General features: G+C 35.4%; 1 protein-coding gene across 1 annotated transcript in view; it reads right to left on the reverse strand.

Moving 5' to 3' along the window:
* The window catches only part of cdh23 (cadherin-related 23), a 232,804-nt gene that overhangs the window by 103,794 nt on the left and 114,361 nt on the right, over positions 1-14,649 (reverse strand). Inside the window, exons 10-11 of the mRNA XM_084093482.1 lie at positions 10,195-10,307; positions 2,248-2,436 (exon numbers count right to left, since the gene is read on the reverse strand). Coding sequence (XP_083949608.1) covers positions 2,248-2,436; positions 10,195-10,307 — 302 coding nt within the window. The remainder of the gene's footprint in view (positions 1-2,247; positions 2,437-10,194; positions 10,308-14,649) is intronic.

Consider the following 14,649-nt stretch of genomic DNA (forward strand, 5'->3'; position numbering starts at 1 on the left):
TTTATTCAGTGGCAGAAACAAGCTTCCATACTTATGAATTACTTTATAAAAAAATAAAATAGTTGAAAAAAATATACAGTAATATGTTAGTATGGCTCTCTCTCTCTCTCTCTCTCTCTCTCTCTCTCTCTCTCTCTCTCTCTCTCTCTCTCTCTCTCTCTCTCTCTCTCTCTCTCTCTCCTTTTATCTGTCACTCTCTGTTCCAGTAATTTGAAGCAGGAATCAATGTCAAGTAGACTCGTTCTGCTCTTATCTCTGATTGATTCACCTGGTTAGCGATAATTTGTTGATGTATCTCACCTACTCAAAAGCAAATGAATCTTCTGTCTGAATGGGGTCCTGCTGTGTTAGATGATGTGAGAGACCAGGGATGTATATCAGAGTGTGTTTGTTTGTATGCTGGTGGTGAGATTAAAGCTGGTTGACATTTTATAGCAGATCTCAACGTCTTTCATCCAATCAGAATTTAGAGTCAGAACTCTTCAAAACCGACAATGAACACCTGACATAACAGTAAATATTATGCGTGTACAGTAAGTGTGTCTCCCTCTCTAACTGTATTACAGAAACTTAATTCTTGACTTAAGATTTTAAAACGATTTCCTAAGTGAAGGTTACTAAACAAGTCAAGTCAAGTCAAGTCATCTTCATTTATATAGCGCTTTTAACAAAGTAGATTGTTTCAAAGCGGCTTTACAGTAACAAACTGATAATTTAAGGTAACAGAGATTGTTTTGGCTTTATAGCGGTTCTTGAATAAAGATATTTTCCAGCTAAAGTTAGTTTTGATTGATTCACTTCCGTCGCAAGGATCATTAGTTATTAAATTAGAGGCCACTAAGACGACATCGTTCTCTCTACACAGACTTTAAACGCGAATCTGTGAGAAACACTGATGGCGCTCACGTTCTATAGTTATGCGCATTTGAATACTGAAATATTTGCATACTATAAACAGATAAGATAGGATTCCAAGTTTTTCCAGTATAAAAGCTATGAAAATGAATTGCCTTAATTAAAAAATGTGTCAAACACAGCAAATGACGCTCATGAAAGCAAGAAACATCCTGCACATTTTATCAGGACCTTGACTAGCGTTCCTTACGACATTGATAACACTTAAAATAACTCTCAACTGGATACACAGCCTAGGCAAATATTTCTCCCTCATAACTCAGCTTTTACACTTACAAATCAAACACTTCAAAACTGCTAAAAAAATACATGATGCTATTTTTTTGTTGCGAAACAGATTTTGAGAAAACCTGCTTGACTGACACAACTTGACAACATTCTAAAATCAAAATGACAGGTTTAGCAAGCACAAGAAGTAAAGCAGATTTGTTATTATTATTATTGCTTTTATTATTCAAAATAAAATAAATAAATTAATATAGTAATAAAATATCATAAAATTCTAATAATTCTATTAAATTCTTTCATAGAATTCTAATAATTCTATTTGGTCTTCATTGTAATATCAGGACAGTCATATCACTGACATTGTTTTACTTCACGCCATGCTAAAAATATCAAAATTAATTTTCATACAAAACATTTAATTATGCTCATCATAAAAAAGTGACTATGTATGAACTGAAATTGAATGTATTTTTGAGCATCATGTAATTGACCCTCAACTCATTGCATTGTTTCTGAGCTAGTGAAATAAAAATGGCACATTTATCACCAGCAAATACATTGTGAAAATTCCTAGCCCTACGAGGGATCAAGGTGAGGAAGTCAGCCATTTCAAATGACCTGGACCTGCTATTCACATACAACATGAACTATAAGTGCTGACTCTGAAAATGTGTGGATGGCACTGTCAAAAACTGCTTACAGGTTGAACATAATTAGCATGGAGTTAGGCGAGCATGTTGCTGCTGACTTGAGCACTTTGCAGCCAAGAGAGCAGATTCAGAAGAGTGACTAGTTTGAAGCTTGACTGATAGGGGTGAGCAGGTGAGAAACGTTGACGTCTGACTGATTCGAGCTTGTTTCAGAGCTGCTGCCATGAAGGGGTGCAGTGAGACCGCTCAGAAGGAGAAAATGTCATGTTCATGGAAATTGGAAACCGCAAAGAAGTTTCTGCGAACAGCTTTTTTTTTACTCATAGGTCTTTTAGGAAGAAACAAAGTCAACGTACTGTAGACATGCTTGTCCATCTGAATATTTAATATGTGTCAGTGAAATCATATGAGGGGAAAATATTCTCTTTTAACAGTTTGTGTGTGCATGTCTCACCTCATCTTTGTCTTCAACCTGTATGTACAGAGGCAGAGCGAAGCCGACCTGCGCCAGCTCGGGGATCAGGACGCGATACTCAGAGCTGTTAAATCTGGGCGGGTTGTCATTTTTATCGATCAGCAGGATGGTGAAGGTGGTCATGACGGTGGCAGCCGAGGGCGTGCGGTCCTCATTCAGCTCTGTCGCCTACACAGAGACGGAAAGACTTTTTTAATGCTATCTCAAGACAGCAGGGTCAAAAGAAGACTGCAAGGGAAATCTGGAGAACTGGAAATAAAGAGAACATTTTAAGATTTTAAACAATTTCAATGCACAACAATTTTCAGAGAATTTGTGACACTGATCATGTGATGATGTTCTTATTTCCACTGAAGAACAAGATGGTCTTTGGATCCTTCTCAAATCATGCTGGAAAGAAACGTGATCATTTAGGATTTGTTCGTTTTATCGCAAGTGCTTTCTGGAGAAATTGTTTATGTAATAAAATATATATACAGAGGAAATCAAGTTCCGGGGGGGATTAATATTGCCCACAACCAATTGTGTTTTGGAGGAGCTACAAACACGAGTAAAAAGTGTTAAAAAACTACAAAACATGGTGGATATGCGCGACCGACGGTGAGAGGTTTACAGAGTATAAGAGTATCAGCTCAATAGAGGCGTCGGAACTGCGTCCTGGTGCTGTTTTGACTCCTTTACACATTTTATAAACTCTTCACGAGTTCTCAGCTGATAAAAATAGCATCATACACATACAACAAGGCAATTTTTTTGTTTTGTATCTTTAGATTTGGTCTTGTGACAGTGTGAACGCTAGAAGAACTAAAAGTGTGTTTGTTTTTTTTCAGGACCAAAAGAACCAAACAAGTGTGAACACACCGTTAAAACACAGCCATCAAAATCTACCAATCATCATGTCACTCAAAACTTGTATGACTAAAAAAAAATAACAGAGACATTTTTGTCCACAACAAAAATATCCCTAACAAAAAAAAAAAAAAATTATATATATATATATATATATATATATATATATATATATATACATATACAACCCTGCAAGCCAAGCACATCTAATCTCAGCTAAGAGCGAGCCTCAGACAGCTGACGGTGAGAACGAATAACACAAAAAGGAACAATGTAACATAATTAGCAATTCCAGACAGAATCATATTATCAAAAGTCAAAATATTTCATAAATGAACACAGTTATAGCAGAGGATCCATCCGTTCAACTATTAATTCGTTATTTTGTTGACTAATCATTTACAACTGAGTAAAACGATAATCAAACATCATACCAACACCATCATCCATCATTCTAATGTGATGAAAACATTATAAGTAGCTCTAGAAAAGCAAAGGAGAAGCAAAAGAAAGGAGAGAGAAGAGAGACAGTAGGAGATACGAAACGAGAGAGGAACGGATGTGATAATAGAGGGAATCTGGCAGTAAGCAGCATTAACGTTTAGTCTTCAATCTCCTCCATTTGTTCAGCTCTGCCTCTTTATTAAATCAGAGGGGAGGATTCTGGGAAAAATCCCACAGGTCTGCCATAAATGGGGGCACACGGAGGCCAGACAGACACAGGCAATAAAATTTAGGATGAACACATCTTAACGACAGGAAACAATTGCTTTCTTCCCTCCCTCTCTTGCTCTCTCTCCTCCTCTTTTTGAGTGATAGAGTTGGACTCAAAAGGAATAATGGTGTTTTGTGAAGGAGGGATGCCGGGTGAATGGAGGATGGAGGTGTGGTGACGCTGCAGGTCCAGGTTAATCACGAATTGTCTCGTTTAACACCCCCTTGCACATCTCTTCTCTATCCCTCCGTATAATAAATGCACTGACCTCCAGCCCAATGTACTTCAGCCTATCCAAGCTCGGTGAAGTTAAGAAATTAGTTTTATTACTTTTCACTTCAAATCAATAATGCCACCAATAAGAGATAGGGAGACTGGGAGAGAGAGTAAGACAAAATGGTAACGAGAAAAAAATATATATAAAGGAGCAGAGGCTCAGGAGAGAGAAATAGATAATGAAAATCTATAACTTATGAATATTTTGTGAGGTTTTTCTTGCGCTTGCTTTGTTTTGAGTTTCACTTTTCGTGGCAATCATTGATTTCAATTTAGAGAACTACAGCTGTGCAGTTTATGTCTGCAAATAGAGCAGAAGAATCCAAAACGCATTTATGAAACTGTCCGGACGGAATTATATATAATATTACAGGGAGAGAAAGAGGCTGAAACGTTTATAGTCTGTTTCAGTTTCACTGTGTTCTGTTCCTGTTTTGCCTGCCTGAGTTCCTACTTAGTTTCCACACACCTGTTTCTGTTCACTTTGATTACGTCCCCTATGTATTTAAGCCCTGAGTTTTAGGGAACGTTTACACGACAACTTAAAATGGAGAAGTTTTTCCTTTGAGTTTTCTGCGTACAGACGACACCATTGTCAAAACGATCCCCATTCACACTGACCCGCGAAAACGACTAACAACGCTGTATTCTGCTGCCAGGCCATTAGATGGCGATGAAACACTATAGACTGAACACGTAATTCGCATGTGCTTGATGTCATCGCGTTTTTGTTATTTACATGGAGAAAAAACGTGCACTTCGAAACTCGTTTTCAAAACTTTGCATTTTCAGGCACCCAAAACAAATGAATCGTGTAAACGAACGGCCACAGCGCATAAAACACTTTACATTTTACGTTCTGTCATGTAAACAGCCTCTTATTTTGTTCCTTTGTCCGCTATCGTCAATGTTTGGTTGTGAGTTATATCTCGTGAGATTTTCCTGCGTGTTCCCTTTTTGGACCTCTTATTACCCATACACAAAAGAAATATATGTAAATATATTTTATAGTGTCAAAAATATATGTGGCATATATTCCAAATACATTGACGTTGTCCACTTATATTTATCATTTTGAAATATATTCTGAAATATAACAAAAATATATGATGTTAAGTGTGAAATATATTTACATTTATAACATGTAATGAAAAATATATGACAAAATATATGGTCATAAAATGTTTAGCTTGCTAAAAAAGGGTTGAAAATGTATTTTGATCATAGTAATTCCTCTACCTTTTCCCCAATACACAACAGTAGGCTACCATATTTCACTACTGTATTATGACACACAGCTATAATAAATACTGTACTTACATTTAAATGACTGCAATGTAAAATGACAGATAGTTGCTTTCCTAGGACTATTAGGCCATATTAGGTGGCACGTACCTAACACTAAGTGCAATTATTAGATTTATTGTTGTTTTATTGACATCTTTCCTGAAGTCATTTAAATATTGAAAATATGCACAATATTTATGATGCAAGTATAGCAGTGACACTCCAACAGTGAAGTACACTTAAACAATAGATAGAACTCAGTGTCTAACACTGCATACACACACTATTAAATATCTGTATTCAATTCTGTAAAAATAGGGGGGAAAAAACTGCATTTTGTGTGTTGTTTCCTACGTAAATGTCATTTTAGGCCAATAAAGTTAGCAAAGGGGCAGCTGTGGCCTACTGGTTAGGGCTTTGGGCTTGTAACCGAAGGGTTGCCGGTTCGATTCCCAACCAGTAGGAAAAATGTGGGTGGGTGAAGTAGAGCACTGCTCTCCCACATCCACGGCTGAAGTGGTCTATCTAAAAAATAAATTGAAAATGTGCTGTTTGTTTGTGAAAATGTTGACTTTTTAAATTTCAAAATATATTTAACTAAAATTTATTTATTGGGCCAATTTCAAATATTTGCATATATTCCAAATATATATTCTGAAAATATATTTCAAATACATTTCTTTTGTGTATGGGTAATGACTGATTTTGTTTCTCTACACCTTCTACATGCGCTTTATTACATAAGGCAAAGGCAGCAATAATGAGGGAACATTTAAATGTAACAGTAAACTTGAGCGAATCATCCTTATAGAACAGAATAGTCCTTGCTCTGAAACCTGCTTATTGAGATAGAATTATCACACAAGTTTTTATTGCACAAAACAACTTAAGTGTCCATTCAAAACAAACACAAAAACAGATTGTCTCAGTACTGCGTGATTGTTATGTAGCCTACTTATCTTTTCACAAAGAGTCAGAATGGGCTATTGTGCTAGTGAGACTGGGTCCTGTTACATAATTCATAATGTTATTTGGTCATATATTTGTCACTGCGGTTGTGCTTTGGAAGTTAAAATAAAGCATTGCCTAATTTAGGGTTTGTGCAAATCTACCGACACCAGCAGTAGTTCAATGGGGTCTTATCAGAGCAGAGGCGATAATGATGGCTATCATGACGTCTGTGTCAAATCCAGAGAAATAATGACAGAAATCTACAGAGGCCACAATCTCCACCAATCTTTCGGAAACAGAATCCCATACACAGCACTTTCTGGACATTTTCAGCTCAATGTGAATAAAGCGCTAATCTAAAACAGCTCTTTTTGGGGGGATGTCTGAAGATTATTTATTAGTTAACAGTATTTCAGCTGTATGCGCACCTGTTACTGCACATCAGTGGAATATATTTATACATAGCCTATACATACATGAAGACTGGAATAATGGTTGCTGAAACTCTCACACACAAGTTACAGGTAACACTTTAGAATACTGTATCTTACTTACTGCATAACTAATAAGTAATTATTGAAGAACTAATAGGTAATTATTCATTAACTACTTCTTCACTACTGTTAACTACTAAGGAAGATGTGTTAACTAATCAGTATGTAATATATTTTTATGATTGTGTTAAGTAACAGTTAGTTAATCAATAAATAATGAATTCTGTCATAACTCTTGAAGAACTACTACTAATTAAGGTTCAAGAAAAATAACTAAGAAGTAACTACTAATGAACAGTCATACAAAACTAACCTCAGATTAGTTTTTATATTTTATATACAGTACTGTGTGTGTCTGTTTTCCTCAGCATAGAATGCCATTGAGTAAATTCATGTTTGAGGCAATGACTGAGGGAAACTGAAAATATAGGGAACTTAGTAGTAATTCATAAATAATTATCAAATAATTCTGCAGGAATTACTTAGAACCTGGAACAGTATTCTAAAGTGAGAATATAGGGAACTCATTAGTAATTAATAAATAATTATCAAATAATTATCCAGGAATTAGGCGACTTATAACCTGAAACAGTATTCTAAAGTGAACATATAAGGAAATTAATTGGTAATTAACAAATAATTATTAGATAATTCTTCAGGAATTACTTGGAACCTGGAACAGTATTCTAAAGTGAAAATATAGGGAACCCATTAGTAATTAATAAATAATTATCAAATAATTATCCAGGAATTAGGCTACTTATAACCTGAAACAGTATTCTAAAGTGAACATATAAGGAAATTAATTGGTAATTAACAAATAATTATTAGATAATTCTTCAGGAATTACTTGGAACCTGGAACAGTATTCTAAAGTGAGAATATAGGGAACTCATTAGTAATTAATACAGAATTACCACATACATCTGATTCAAATCAAACTTACTGTAAAAAACACATTATTAACGGTATTATCTAAACCTTTGTAAAATAGATAAGTTATCATACATTATGATACATTTTGCTAATTAAATAAAAAGTTTGCTTATTTGCAGATCAATATATAGCCTAGTAAATGTCTGCACTTATCTTTCTTATTAGAGCTGAAGAATGACTAAAACTGGCTAGAAAATAAAATAAAAAACATTGATCAGTGCTTTTTACTTTTCAAGTAATTACCTTTGTACTTTTACTAAGGTAATTTTGAAAATGAATAGGCCAATAGTTTATCATTTTACTGGAGTAATATTTTATTGGGTTATCTGTACTTTTACTCAAGTACTTGATTTGTGTACTTCATCCACCACTCCACTGCTAAAATAAAACAGTTTATTGTAGTAACCACTGTGTATGACTGTTCATTAGTAGTTACTTCTTAGTTATTTTTCTTGAACCTTAATTAATAGATAATTAATAATAGTTCTTCAAGAGTTATGACATAATTCATTAGTTATTGATTAACTAACTGAAACTTAACACAATCATACAATTCTATTACATACTAATTAGTTAACACATCTTCCTTAGTAGTTAACAGTAGTGACTTAAGTGTTAATAAAGAATTACCTATTAGTTCCTCAATAATTCCTTATTAGTTATGCAGTAAGTAAGTTACAGTATTCTAAAGTGTTACCAAGTTACATGATCCTTCAGAAATAATTCTACTGTTGATTTTGTGCTCAAGAAACATTTCTTCTACAGCTGTGCTGCTTAATATTTCTTGTGGAAACCATGATAACTCAAACCCAAACTTTATATATATATATATATATATATATATATATATATATATATATATATATATGGTCTTTATCAGAATTATTTTAAAAGGTCTAAACTAAAGTCTGTCTGCTCTTCCCTTTTGTTCTTTTTCTCCCTCTCTCTCATCTTCATCCTCATACAGCCTGAAGAGGAGGCAAAGGTGTGTGTGTGTGTGACTATTTCAGGAGCCTCTGCTAAACTGAGCTCTCAGAGATTGAGAGACTGGAACAAAGAGCTTTCCTGCCTGAGGTCTATAGGGACACACTTTCTGTCTCTCTCTCTCTCTCCCCTCCAGTGCTTGGCCCTGGCACTGTCAGCGGGACACTGAGATAACAATGACATCACACACACACACACACACACACACACACACACACACACACACACACACACACTTACACACACACACACGCACACACAGGTGTCTGTCACATGGTCACTCATTCCAACTAGCTACAACAGTAGACTAATACATTTTTGTCATTAAAGAAAAGCGTTTATTCTAAAAAATAAAATAAAAAAGTGATCCAAAGAGCATCTTGAGTTTCAATGAAAGCAAGAGCATCTGAGCGTCTGTAAAAGCAGCTGACATGATCAATGTCACAAAAATACTTATTTGTATTTGATTAGTGACCTAGATCTGAATCTGGATCTGAAATACAGAATCTGACAAAAATATTATAATAAAATTGAAATCTATTTTAATAATAATGAAATACATGAATGTCATGAAACTTGTGAGATATCTATACACATTATGTGTACACAATGTCATGATAAATGAAAGTTGGATGTTTCTCTAAAAACACTAACATGCACAGTGGAACATCCAGTCCAGTTCAGTTCAGTTGAAGTGTTTTGCATGTTTGTAATGGCTAAGCAATGATAGTTAAAAATGTATTTAAAGCTCCAGGGTCAGTGAGACCTTTTCACACACTGACCCTGATAAACTCAATGTGGGTAAATGGCTCGACAAATTACAGTCACAGTCCGCAAACATTTACAGTAGAATCAATACTGCATTTGGCAGAGATCCCAATGATTTCTGTGCAGGGGACGAGAGACTAACCAGAACTACTATAGACGAGAATTTGTGGAAACAGAACAAATCTTCTTATATGTGATTTTATTCCTCACTTAAAGTCAGTGTTGACCTTGAATAGATTTTAATAATGCATTAATAATGCATTAGAGGATTTGAATCTCACACAGGGTTGAAAGACTTATAATAAAAGGTTTTAAGAGCTTAAGGATTTTAACTATTCCGATTCCAAATCCACTGAACGATTCCAGTTTCTCAACAAATCAATGAACAGTTCTTTTGGTACTACTGAGGAAGCATTTGTTCAAACTATATATTAAATAAAAACGATTGTATTCTTTGTATCATTATTATTATTTTATATTATTATTTAAGTACCAAAATATATTTTCTGAATGTGTATATATTTTTATAATAAGGCAGAGCGGCATTAAAAAAAAATGGGACCGTTTCTGAACAGGAATATTGAATTTGAGCAAATCCTTTTGTGAAGCTCAAACACATTTGTTTAATTCCATATGAGCTCCTCCACCTCTAGTTTTGAGTCGCACCTTCACTGTGATGGTGAATCCGGATGAGTACAGCGGGTTCTCCCGGTCCAGCTGGCCGCTCACTGTCAGAGATCCGCTGATGTAGTCGAGAGCAAACATGCTGTTGGTGTTACCTGACAAACAGAACGAAAAAGGATTGTGAATTATTGTGGCAGTATTTGGGTCAAAAGATGTTTCTGTTTGCACTGGATACTGCCATATTAAACCCAAGAGTTTGTACCACCCTCGTTACACTGTGACTTTTTAGCATTAAGATATTTTAATTATTGGAAGGTCATGATTGTAAAGTGGTTAAATATCCGAGCCCAAACTCAAAGGTTGTAGGTCAAAATCCTCAGAGGTGTCAGCGAAGCGGAGGGTCGTCGAGTTCCCTAATCACCATTCTGCCCTAGAGCAGGGCACTTAACCTCCGCTCCAGGGGGAATGTCCCTATCCTCAGCTTTAAGCTAAGGATTTAAAAGGTATTCATCAGATCATTCCAATCCTGTAAATTAGGGCTGGATGTTATGACAAATTCAGTGGTTTAACTTAATACCAAAAATGGTACAAATTTGCACATAAATAAGAGGGCAGGATTCTAGTTATTATTATAGATCGATTTATCTGTATGTAAGGCCTATAAAGCTTCAAACTTCAAGGCTTTGTTTTCTAGACAACAATTAGTTACATTACTTCTTTCAGTTTCAATTCATTTAAATTCTACCTTATTGTGTTCAAATTTAAATTGCAACTAAACACCCTTTTGCACAGGATCTGAATTGTAATTTAAAGGCATTCTCAATTTAATTCTGTACCACATTATTTAATATATTAACCATCTGTTCCATGGATCTCCAACAATATTGTGATATAGACTGTTAACGCATTACAAGTAACATGAGTTATGTAATCAGATTACTTGTTTCAAGTAACGAGTAAAGTAATGCATTACTTTAAAATTACTTTTTCAAAAAAGTACTTTTTCAATTTGTTTTCTCATTTTTCAACTGACACCTCTCCTGTCTATGCTGAGAGAAATCTAGAGTAAGAGGCAGAGGTGTTGTGTGCGATGTGCGTGAACATGATGGTTTTTGTTGTTCTAGAGTAAATGTGAGCATGCATTTACTCATCTTATTTGCACAAAAACAGATTCAGTATTCTTGAAAAAATTCAATAATTGCAATAATTAAATATGTTAAATAATACAAATATGTATTTAATCTCACTTTATTAACCAATGATAGAAACATGATTGTTGGTTTAACTTATTGTAAGTTACCTGGTTGCCTTAAAATTTTTAGTTTATTGAAATAAAAAATGGGAGTTAATACAATTAAGGAGATTGGTTTGGCAACTATAATAAACTATCACAGAAAACCAGCATTAGAATGACTATGTGTGTTTAATATTACTCATACTGTGATATAAGATACCGCTCATACCACCCACAACTTGATTTTGGAGGAAATGTTTTCTACAGGCTCCTTACACATTGATGAATTCAACCTCTGAAACACCATTGTCATAAAGACCATACGTTACCGCTAAGGTCAACAAAAATACTTGCTTAAACACCAGACAAAGAGTAAGAAACAGGAATAAAATCTTCCCTCTTTAGGACTGTCTGGCAGAGAGCAGGCGTGAGGTTTGGGACTGGACCTCTCCCTGGTCTGGAATAGATGAAACTAATATCTTCAGACTGGAAACGATAGCCCTGTTAATTAATCCGTTACTCCTGAGATATCATGCTGGTTTGGGGTAATTAGTTTAGTCATTGGCAGCAGAGGCCCAAACTTTAGGGCTACAAAAGAGCACTACACTGACTCGCCATCCAATCCACCATTCTTTTCTAATACATTCTCCACTCAAAACAGTTTATACTCCCTCGATAAACTGTTCGTCTCATTAACACCTCTCTTTCTTTAATTATATGATATTTCAGTAATTATTTTCATTCTATTTTCATGTCTGTTCTCTCTCTGCCCCTCTCCCGCAGCTGCAGTGTTTATTCACTGCACACTAATTAAGTCCAGCAGTTGCAGATGGCCCACAGAGTGACACGCAATCTGTCTTCTCTTCTAACAGTTCTTTTGTTCTTTATGATAGATTCCCTCACCTCTGTACAGCTCTCATCACATACAATCATGTATTACTAAAGATCATCAGCCCCCCCATCGCTCCGTTCTCAATCTCATCACTCCTACATTCCTCCACCTCCCTGTTCCCATGTAAATCCACCCAACTCTGTTGCACCTGCCCATTCCTATAACCTTCAGCTAACCATTGCTCCATGCCTCCTCCTTCCCACTCCTCCAACAGGGTTGTTTGCCATTCAGAAATGGCTTCCCAATATGTTACAACAGGGATGATTAAAAAAAAAAAAGTGGATAAAACATACTGAACAGATTTTGTAACTTTAATAATGATTCCTCTTTATTTAATTTACAGAGTAAAGATTATATTCTTGTTTTCTTTATTTTTATTTGACAGTAGTCCTTTTTTCCCTGAACATCACACACACCGAACCGTATCGAAACTGTGATAACAAACCATGAGTAATCTGAACCTTTACACCCTTACTGTACATAGACAGGCTGACAGACAGACAGAAAGACAGGTAAAGTCATTGTGTGCACATGTGCAATGCCTGGTCTAGGCTGAAAAATATGTGTTTTTAATGCTATTTTGAGCATAAGAAACAACATTTATGGGACAGTTCAAGTAAGATTTTGTTGCTGTTGCTGAAATTGTGAGTTTGGCAAGCAGTTTTTGAGATTTCAGGATTCCCCCATTCAAATAGATAGGACTTGGTCTCGGATGCCAGAAATAGTTGACTGGAGGCGTTGCAAATATGGCCGCCGAGTGAACAGACTTCCCTTGAAAGGGACTTTGCCGACAGACAAATAGAAATGAATCAGCGTCTGTTCCTCATCTTGTAGACAGACAGATTTTGTCTGTTCTACTATATATTGCATAAACCGGTCCTCCAACTCTAAACTCTTACATTGCTCCACTTCCATATCGCTCCATTCCACTTCACTCTGTTCCTTTACCTCCTCCTTCCCAGGTTCTCAAACTTCCGTTCTTCATTCATTCATCTCACCTCAGGTGTTCACTATTGTTATGCTAAACTGGACATAGCCACACCAGCGCTGCATTGGCACTGGGTTGAAACAGAGCTTGTTGAGCATGCATGAGTGATTCAGAGCTGCCCTAAAGAGATAGCTGTGATTTATTCATTCAAATAGCGATCTGAACCATCTGCATAATGGAAATCAAACAATGGGAGAACCCAGATTGATTGAGAGTGCTTGAACCGAGTGTATGCATGCGAGTCAGCTAGCGTGAATATATTGGCTCCTCTGGGCATGGGCGGCCAATTAGAATACACACTTTAATTCACTTTCCCAATTGCCCAGTGTGAAATCAAACGTGCAGCGGAGAGCCACGCTGACCTGATGGATTCATTAAAACCAGCATGCTTGGCTGTTCACTGGACTAAGACTTTTGAAGAGCAGGCTGATTCGAAATGATAATAATCCTTATTTGGCAACGCAAATATATTGAAATTGAGCAGCAGACGCTGATTATTTCTAAGGGGTGGTGACTTGTGAGAAAGCATTATAAACTTAGCATTGAGGAGAGAATTTATTGATTTGAAATATATTCTCATTACAAATATCTAAAAGTCACATGGCCACCCCAAACATTTTAATTGTCATTATTTAGTCACCCTGATATAATTCCAAACTTCACGCAAAATGAATGAATTAATAAACAAGTAGTCCATATTATTTCAATGTTTAATTTATTTAAAACATCATAATATAATATAATATAATATAATATAATATAATATAATATAATATAATATAATATAATATAATATAATATAATATAATATAATATATATTTCGGAAGCTTTGTTGATGAACAGACTGAAGATCTTCCCCCTCCATGTCAGCTCTCAGATTTTCCATTTTGTATATCAAATTGGCATATCAGGTTTGGTTATGCAAAAACCAATATGCAAGAAACATTAAGCAACAATGACATAAAACAACAAATGTGAATAAGATTTGTGAGCTCTGGCAGAGGGAAAGATTACCAATGAATAACGAATTTTGGTATTTTCTTCACACACAGCTATCATATTCAGAAGACTTTAAATATTGTCACAAGAATCACTTTCATAGTGTTGTATTGATGTTTTTGGTTCTGTTTGGAGCTTGACAGACATGATCACGAATTGTTTTTCATGGAAAATACTGAAGTGAAGGTGAGTAAATAATGACAGAATTTTCATCATTGGATAAACTATTCTTTCAACTAGAGGCAACAAAATGCACGTTAATAATTTAGTAACACAGTCAGCAGACAAGAGTTGTGATTTAGAGGCGCTTATATTAGCGTGAGATAAGCAGACTCTTCAGAAGACCAGAACGATGATGCGTTCTGCCTGACAGAACAAAAACT

Source organism: Abramis brama (assembly GCF_963993115.1).
Source record: "Abramis brama genome assembly, chromosome: 19".
NCBI classification, from domain to species: Eukaryota; Metazoa; Chordata; class Actinopteri; order Cypriniformes; family Leuciscidae; genus Abramis; species Abramis brama.